Source organism: Neomonachus schauinslandi, chromosome 8, assembly GCF_002201575.2.
Source record: "Neomonachus schauinslandi chromosome 8, ASM220157v2, whole genome shotgun sequence".
NCBI classification, from domain to species: Eukaryota; Metazoa; Chordata; class Mammalia; order Carnivora; family Phocidae; genus Neomonachus; species Neomonachus schauinslandi.
In genome coordinates, this window is record NC_058410.1 from 103,771,089 (window position 1) to 103,780,568 (window position 9,480).

The 9,480-nt window shown below is 45.3% G+C and overlaps 1 protein-coding gene across 1 annotated transcript; it reads right to left on the reverse strand.

Annotated features, from left to right (window-relative positions):
• Positions 1 to 2,623: 2,623 nt before the first annotated feature.
• ANKRD66 (ankyrin repeat domain 66) lies at positions 2,624 to 9,201 on the reverse strand. The gene is made up of 3 exons (XM_021691930.1): positions 9,039 to 9,201; positions 6,783 to 7,011; positions 2,624 to 2,825 (listed from the first exon to the last, which is right to left on the reverse strand). Exons 1-3 carry the CDS (start codon positions 9,199 to 9,201, stop codon positions 2,624 to 2,626), a joined length of 594 nt encoding a protein of 197 aa, XP_021547605.1.
• Positions 9,202 to 9,480: the final 279 nt, after the last annotated feature.

Genomic DNA, 9,480 nt, shown 5'->3' on the forward strand with positions numbered 1-9,480 from the left:
TCAGCCCTGTGTAGAATGAGCCACTCCATACTTCTAAGGTTATATGCTACTGGTCTATCCTCTCATGATTCCTTTTCAACTTACCAGGAGAAGAATATTTTAATTCCCCCCCCCCTTTTTTTTTTATTATCCAGGTGGGGATGTGAAATCTGAGAGAGGCCACAGAAATTCCTGAGTCCAGCTTACTCCTATGGGTAAGTCTTGTGTATCCTCAAAATGTGCTCACCCATCTCCATTTGGACACCTCCAGAGCAGCCAGTTTCATTGTGGGAGACCTGGCTGTTAAAATACCCACCTGTGTATACTGCTCCTGCCTCTATTAATTCTCCTCCAAGGAGCATACCAAGGCTGAGGGGGGCAGGTCTGGGAGGCAGGCTCAGCCCCCAAGGTTTCCCAGTTCCTCCACCTGCCCCAGGCCCTGGCCCATGAGCTCTGGTCATCAATGTTCCTCTAAAATGGGTGCCTAACCACACCAGGCGAGACTGCCACCCTCCACGTCCAATCTCTGGGCAAGATTTCCCTGCTGTTTTTTTCAGCCCAGCACATGGCAGCTGGTGCTCAAGGGGACATATTATTCCAGAGGAAGACCTGCTGTGGGTAGCTCAGGGGCCAGAGGCAATGATGAGGACAGAAGTGGGAGTGGAGACCCCTCTGCTCTTGAGGATGCACAGGGAGGTAGCGACCCACAGGAGGGCCCAGCCAAGAGGGGAAGTGCAGAACCCAGTCCCGCCCTCACCTCCCCACCCCCTGCCCAGCTCAGTCACAGGCCCTGTCTACGCCTTTCTGAGGATGTGGCCAGTGCTGAGGGTGGAGGGGAAATTGTGGAGAGGGGACTCTTTGACGTGGCTGAGGAGAATGAGGGCCCAGTGAGGGAGGGGCTCATCGGTGGAGGGTGGGGGGACCCCTGAGAAGACTGGGTCTCAGGATGAGGGGGGAAACTACAGGCCTTTCTCTTTCGCAACTCGGGGGTGCTCAGTGTTGCAGCCTGGGCCTTTTCCCGCTCCACCCCCACCCCGTCTCCACCTGTGATCCTCTGCATGGGCTGTGGCGAGCAGTAGGGGGAAATGTGAACTCTGAGAGAGGATGGACTCTGCAGATGTCGAGGGCACCGGGGGGCAGGTCAGGACAGAGTTGGAGACCCCCCTGTACCCAGAGCTTAGTCTCAGATGCCAGAACCAGCTGGCTCCCAGGAAAAGAATCCGACTGGTCCAGCTTGAGTGAGGTGTCTTCCGAAGTTCATACGCCGGTAGAGGACCAATGGGAGCACGGCAAGCCGGAACCCCCTCTGGGAGCTGCTGAGCACAGAGAAAGGGGATTGATGCTCAGGATGGATACAAACTAGAAAAGGTATCCTCCACAGCTGTACTACTTTCCTAGCAGAGGTTCAAGCATTTATTCATTTCAGAGAATTCAAACCAAGCGTGGCCTGTATTAACATAAGCATTAATTGAGGAATGTGTAATGAAGATGTTAGGTGCCCAAAGACATTGATTTAGGTAGAAAAACTAGTAAACCTGGCATGTGGAGTAACCAGTTGGAGTGCACCAAGCCAGCTGCCTGGTGGAGACCCTAAATATTTTCTGGTTTCTACAGCAGGGCTGTCTGATAGGCCAAAAAACAAACAAACAAATAAACAAAGCAAGCCAGCCGTGTAATTTTAAACATTCTAGCAGCCACATATTTTAAAAAGTGGAGAGAAAGAGGGTAAAATTCATGTGAGTGATACATTTTATTTAACCCAATATCCAAAATATGATCATTTCGACCCATAATCAATAATATTGTTAATGAGCTGTTTTACATTTTTTGTCCTAAGTATTCAAAATCGGGTACATATTTCACATGTAGAGCACATGTTGGATGCGACATTTTCACTGGAAATACCTGATCTGTATTTAGATTTCCTAACATGTACACTGAACAAGTAGGGCCGTAATCACATGTTCCAGTTTTTATGCTACCTCTCATTCGTTATGTGGGATGGAACTAATCCTCGTCCGCGTTCCCAGTTCTTGCTCACCGAGTTGGTCTATCGCCCAGATTGTTCTTCCTATGGAGAAGAGATCATTGGTAAAAATGACCAGGCTGGGATTGTGAATCCCACGAAGGAAAATCGTAGCTGGAACCTGGGAGCTACATTTGTTCATCTCTTTGCTTGGTTTACGTGACAACAAATCATTTTTGTCGCAGATTAACTATACTGAGTATGTAGGAGATTTCTGAGATTTTGTTGTTACTTTTTTCTTTTCATTGAAACCATCAGGTTTCCTTAGGGACAGTGCTTTCGTTGCCCCCCTGAAATTCTATAATGGCACATAGCAGGCCAGGGGATGCTGACGGGCAAATGACTGGTGACCACATACAAGCAGCGAATGCTCGGCCCTTTCTGGCACTTCCTGTGGATAGCGCGTATCAGCAGGGTGGAAACAGCTCGGTTAGAGAACACCCAGCAAGGTTTCAGACCGAATGCCAGGTCCTGAGCTACCGGTAGTTAAGGCGTCTGGGTAATGGTCATAAGTAAAATCACGTAAGGACAGCACAGGTCTCACAACTCCTATTCTGGTCCAGGGACCGTCCCCCGCAGCAGACATGCGTGCTAGAGCCGCCGAGGATGCTCTCCTTCTCACGCTCTTCTCTCCTTCGGATGGCCCGGCCTGGTGGGGCCTCGGATTGTCTTATTCTTTTTCTTATTAGTGTTTTGATTCGAGGAAGGGAGAGACAGCTCCAGCTCCCTTTTCTTGGCATCCCAGTCTTCGTCCTGCTGGTCCAGAGGCAGCCCCTTCTGCCTGGCGGTGCGCCGGTGGTCCCGGCACTCGGGCTCAGCCCTGGAGAAGGGGAACACGGCGGCCCTCAGCCCCCCGCTGGCCGGGAGAACCTGTCCCGGCTGCAGCATGGGCCCCTCTTCCGGCCCTCTGCACACAGCCTGGCCACGCCAGCAGTCCAGGGGAGAAGGAAGAAGGTCGAGTTCGAGCATCTCCCAGGGCACCTTTAGGGATGCCTTAGACACTAAAGAAATGACTGGGAGATGGAGAAAACTGGCAAGCCCCTGAGTGGGAAGTTCTAGAGCTACCAGCATCTTAGTAGGTGGAGGTTTTCCTTCATTTCTTTTCCAATTGTATTTTTTCCTAAATATAAGACCATGTCTGTCCGTTGTGTAAGATTTTAAAGTATGGAAACATGTACAAAAGAAATAAAAAATACTCATAATCACATATGTATGGTATGTATAGATGGATTTATGAAAAGGATAGCTAGGTGATATATAGACAGATGACAGATACAGAACAATAGAATAGATAATAGAGAAATAGGTGAATAAACCATCATATACACATGGACAAGGGGAAGCATATGAAAGTATCATCTGAAGTAAAGTGCAAAGCATTACAAAAATCACGATTCAATCAGAAGACAGGAAACCTGTTTGCCCCTCAGCCCGCATCCCCCCAACAAGCTAGAAGTGACCGCTCCATATTTAGACCACATGGTACCCCTCCTCTGCCCTGTTCTTTTGACCTTTTCCACTTTCTAGCTGTATTAGTGCTATTTATGTAAACAAGTACCTCCTCTCTCAGGGAACTTAATGTCCAGCACTGTCTCTGAGTCATCTTTAAATCCCTTTTAACATCTAGTTCAAAGCCATGGGCATGGTAGGGCTCAAAAATATTTGTGAATGAGAGATTTACTCAGAAAATTGTCAAGTACTATCTAGGTTTCTTCTGAAATTCTCTTATATCCTTTCTCTTCATTATCCTAGCCCGGGAGCCCACCTGCTTGCAACAGGGGGTGTTAAGAAATTCCTCAGTGATCCCCCATCCCTCCACTATCTCTGCACGTCCTCACACATACACACAACCTATGCACATTTCCAACTTGATGCCTTCACTCCAAATCAAGAATCTTTCTCCCTCCTTCATTAGTCAGATCTTAGCTGTCTTTCAAGGTCCAGATTAATTTCCCCTTAATCAGGATTCCTTCTCTCTGAACCGTCTTAACTGTCAAAAGGGAAGTTCCGCGTGGAAGATGATGATAACTAGAAATGACTTACACGTGATGTGGCTGACCTTTGTTGTTTTGTCGGCTCAGCTCTGCTTGCCCACTTTTCCTGGTAATGGCACCCTCCCCCCACTCTTTGGAGAACCTCTCCTCTTCCATTTCAGTTATGCTGAGATCGTGTATCACACTCATCCACCCACTAGTCACTGGGGAGGGGCTGAGATTTTTGCAGAGAGAGTCAGCAGAGGAAAGCCAAGGACAGGATCCCCAGGAATTTCAGCCTCTAAAAGTCATGCAAGAATAGGAGCTCAAGAAAATCATGAGAAGAAATGATCAGATAGGTAAAAGGAGAAATAGGAGAGAATAGCACCAGAGAAGAGAAAACGTTATCCAAAGAGACACGCCAAAAGAGAAGAGTAATCAGATATCAAATTAAGTGGAGGTAAGACGTGAGTTGAGAAGAGGCCATTGATTTCGCAACAAGGATCTCCCTGGATGAGCACTGATTCAGTACAAAATGGAAAAGAAGTGCAAAGGTGGATGAGGAAGACACCCACATAGATTAACATTAAATTACATAGATTAACATTTAAGTAGCATAGAAATGCAGGAAGAGTTCGAGCCCCATGTAGGGCTCCATGCTCAGCGTGGAGTCTCCTTAAGATTCTTTCCCTCTCCTTCTCCCTCTGCCCCCCCCCCAAATAAAGAAATAAATCTTTAAAAAAAGAAAGAAAGAAATGCAGGAAGAAGAAAGAAACAGCAGACAGTAAAAGGACCTCTAAATGTTTGTGTGTTTGTTCAATAAGATCTATTTGAACATGTTCAAAGGTCAGATAGGACTGAGGGGGGAAGGAATAGAAAAAAGCTAAAAATACAGGAGAATAAAAGATGCAACAAAGAACACAGGAATGATGACATTGTAGGAGATATAAAGATTTAGGTCGGGGTCTATATGGAGGGACAACATGTAGGAGGAGGTTTAAACATGTAAACCCTTGGCTTCAATATTCTCTATGCAGTAGAAAGCCTACTTTCTGAGGGACAGGCTGAGGTATGACAGGGATGTGAGCTGTCAATGAAGGAGCAGGACAGGGAGACAGATTGCCAAACTGTTCCGAGGGCTCAGCTGAAGATAGAATTCCCAGAACTTCTGGTGGTGCCCATGAACTTATTCGTGGGTTTTTCTCTCCCAGACCAAGCACAGGAGTGAAGATGGAGACTGATGCAAGGGTGGGAATTCTGGGTCACATGGTACAGGAGGACAAAAGGTTGGAAATTTAAGAATCATGCGAACAGAGAGGAAGAAGTAGTATATCACGGTGTCCAAATGGGAGACAGATGGAAGATCATGAAACCTTCAGGCCGGTCATCAATCAGGAGAGAAAGAAGCAGTTGAATGAGAAGAGGTCTTGATGCACACAAATACCTGTGTGATGATCCAGGAACTGGCAAAATGAAGAAAGGTCACAGAGTGATATGTTAGAGTTTTTAAACGTTCAGAGAACAATGTTGCAGATGCTGAGGTCCACAATGGATGGAGGTCACTGAATGTAGGAGATGATGCAGGAATGGGGAGAAGAGTCTTCCAGTCAGGACTCAAGGTTCTGCTTTTACCCCTCAAATCAATTTGATTATGATTTTGAACATTTTTTTAAAGACTTTATTTATTTATTTGACAGAGAGAGAGCACAAACAGGGGGAGCGGCAAGCAGAAGGACAGAGAGAAGCAGGCTCCCCGCTGAGCAGAGAGCCCGATGCGGGGCTCAATTCCAGGACCCTGGGACCACGACCTGAGCCGAAGCCAGATGATTAACCGACTGAGCCACCCAGGCACCCCTGATTTTGAATACCACTGTTAAGAGAAAGTCTCTTGGGTTACTTCTACAGATATCTAACCACATCGTAAGCAACTCTAGTTTAACTTCTGGAAGATAACTTCATTTGCACGTTCTTAGAAGGGCATTATACAGTCATTCCCCCTTCCCACTGTGAACCGCCCTATAGATAGATTTTCTATGGATCTCATTTTGGTTTTCAAGCAACGCTGCCCTCATTCACTTACTTTACTGCCTCTTATACGAATTACTTATTAACTCAACCAGATTATAAATTCCCCAATTTTATTTCCATCCCTCCCAAAGCTGTACCTGTCAAGTACATAATTGATACTTAATTCTATTTGAATGCAGTGGGTGAGAGAAAAAAATTAACAAGTGCTAGAAAAGTCTTTGGTGAGTGTGTGAGTAGAAGATTCATAGATGAATAGAAGTTTTAAAAGGTAGAAGGGCCCTTACAGCTGATAGCCTAATTCACCAGCTTCCTTTTTAATATGAGAAACCTGAGGGTCAGCAAGGTGGCTTAACTTGCCCAAGGTCACACAGCTGGTTGGAATACCTTTCAGGGATCTGAAGGGGCTCCACGAATCTTCTACCATGACCCATTTTCAAATTTGGTGCCCCACCTCTCTTATCTGAGATAATTGTTCTATCGTCTAAAGCAATAATTATAATAATTACATATTGTTAAAATTATTATAAAAATGTGTCATTATAATAATTATAACTTTGGTATAATAGAAAAACAGTAGATTTCACATAATCTAAAACAATATAGTTTCCACCCAAACTAGTCATTTCAGGGAAAAGAAATAAAAACAACAGAAACGACAGTCAGCTGAATTTGCTCGTTTCATTTTCATGGACCTCAGACCACTGAGTCGGCAAAGACCTTGACCCCAGGTTCCTGTTTCTCTACCATTTCTCTAACTGGAAATAAATGCAACTTACTTATCCAGGAACGCCACACAGGCGGTCTGCCCGTAGATCTGTGCGATCCTCTTTGGTGTGTCTCCAAAGAAGTCGGGGGCATCGATGGCGGCGTGCAATGCATGGAGAACCTTGAGCACATTCACATGGCCTGACTCGGCTGCAAAATGAGCGGGAGTCCAGCCCACATCAGTTACCAGGCAGGGCCTGGCTCCATATTCTAGAAGGAGCTGCATCACCTCCATGTGCCCTTAGATGTACCAGGAAGAAACAGGAGGAGGTTAAGATTAAAATGTCTCTGCCTGACTAGGGCCAGACGTAGCCTGGATAGTGTAAAAGAAGGGATGACACTTGCTTTGAGGCCCTTCCTGGTTTCCTAGCATCATCCTCTCCTCCGTCTCCGTCTCTTACCTGGGACTCAGAGCCCCACCGTTACCTCAGGAACCTTGCTCCCACCAGAGTCCTGGGCTCTGCACATATTCCATCTACTCCCTCCAGGGCCCTCCCTTCCCCTGTTCATTCCCACAGGCCCTTCCTAGGAATCTTGCTTCCCCTCCCAAGTCACCTCTGCATGCCTATGTGGGCACTGGTAAGGCTCACTCCTTTTGGCAGCCTCAGTGGTGATTCAAAAGCAAGTATTTTGCAACAACATGGATGGAACTTGAGGGTGTTATGCTAAGGGAAGTAAGTCAGAGAAAAAGAAATATCATAGGATCTCTCTTATATGTAGAATCTAAAAAAACAAAAAGACACCAAGGTCAGAGGTACAGTGAAGAAACTGGTGGTTGCCAGAGGCAGGGGCTGAGGGGTTGGAGAAATGGGTAAAGGGGGTTAAAGGGTACAAACAATCGGTTATAAAATAAGTAAGTCCTGGAAATGTAATGTACAGCATGGTGACTATCGTTAATAATACTGTTGTGCATATTTGGTAGTTGTTAAGAGAATAGATCTTAAAAGTTATTGAACGAAAACTTTTTGTAAAAAAAAAAAAGCTTTTGTAACTATATGTGGTGACGGATTTTAACTTCACTTACTGTGGTGGTCATTTCATAATATCTACAAAAATTTCATTACGTTGTATACCTGAAAGTGATATAATGATGTATCTCAATTATACCTCAATAAAAATATTTTAAGTCTCACCTACTTTATAGTTAGATTCAAAGCACAGGCTTTCCATCCACAAGATGTGGGCTCATACCTGCCGGTAAGTAACACTTGCTAACTGTGGAATAGCAGACAGGAAACAAAGGTCTGAGGCCCAGTTTCCTCATTTGTAAGTGAAAAACGTTATTACGGGCGCCTGGGTGGCTCAGTTGGTTAAGCGACTGCCTTCGGCTCAGGTCATGATCCTGGAGTCCCGGGATCGAGTCCCGCATCGGGCTCCCTGCTCGGCGGGGAGTCTGCTTCTCCCTCTGACCCTCCCCCTCTCATGCTTTCTGTCTCCCATTCTCTCTCAGATAAATAAATAAAATCTTTTTAAAAAATAAAAAATAAAAAATAAATAAAATCTTAAAAAAAAAAAAAAAAAGAAAGAAAAACGTTATTACTTACCTCACCGAGTTCTTGTGAAGTACAAATGACATCACGGACATAATGCATACAGCATGATGCCCAGCGTACAGCAAACGTTCACTCAAAGGGGCTTCAGTACAGTTACCATCACTTTGTACCCAAATTTCTGCAAAACTCTCCCAGCTGATTTCTCTGCGGCTGGTCTTGCTTCCAGCCAAGGCATTCTCCATACAGAAATCCAAACAGGTTTTTTTAAAAAGCAAGTTGACTATAATACTCTCTTCCTTAACGTTCTTCAATGGCGTTCTATTGCTGAAGGCCTTGACAAGCCCAATGGCTGAGTTTTTGCCACTACCCTCCTCCAAGTTCGTAACTGAGCCATGTGAGGGGTGGGGGATACAGCAGTGAACATGAGAGAGTCCCTGTCCTACCTTTCCTGTTGGAGGTCAAGAGGGCAGAGCACTAATATTAATTGAGAGCAAACTATGTGCTAGGCATGTACACCCATTATCTTAGCGAATCCTCACCGCAAGACTCCAAGATAATGACGGTTCCCACTGTGTAGGTGAATAAATTAAGGCCTAGAGACATTAAATAACTTGCTTAAAGTGCTACAACCAGTAAGTGGTGTTGCCAGGGTTGACATGTTCCATTTGGCTCTCAAGAAATGTTCTTTCCACTACCGCACACAGACTACTGACTGGTAACTTCATGAAAGGTGGACTCAAAGGGATGGATTTTACCCAGGCATTGCCCACTCACCTTTGATTGCAGCCCAGTGAAGTGGGGTTCGGTCATTCCAGTCCACATCCTTGTAGTTTGGGTCACAGAGACCTTTTTTCAAAATCTTTCTCACTAAACTGTAGTCTCCTGCAGCCACAGCTTGGTGGAGCTTTGTCATGTCCGACATTTTGGTCAATTCCATGACCAAAAAAAAAAAAAAAACCTATGGGAAAAACATACTGCTTAGGAAATTCTCTACAATTCTTTATTCCATAGGAATAAAGTGATTCCATAGGATTCTTTATCATTTACTTTCTTTCTTACCTCACAAATTTGCATGTGTGTATTCTGCTGAGGGTGTATTTGGATTTCAGCCACTGAGATTAGTATATGCCAGTCCCCTACTGAAGAACTATCAATGGCTCCCCTCTGCCCCCAGGAATATAGGATGAACTCTTGGTTTGGGGTTTTCTATTTGGCC

Coding starts and splice junctions, on each gene's coding strand:
- ANKRD66 (XM_021691930.1), bottom strand. CDS start 9,201: ATGGAATTGACCAAAATGTCGGACATGACAAAGCTCCACCAAGCTGTG. Junction 7,012..9,038: donor TCACTGGGCTGCAATCAAAG/GTGAGTGGGCAA, acceptor GGTACATCTAAG/GGCACATGGAGGTGATGCAG. Junction 2,826..6,782: donor TGTGTGGCGTTCCTGGATAA/GTAAGTTGCATT, acceptor CCCCTTCTCCAG/GGCTGAGCCCGAGTGCCGGG.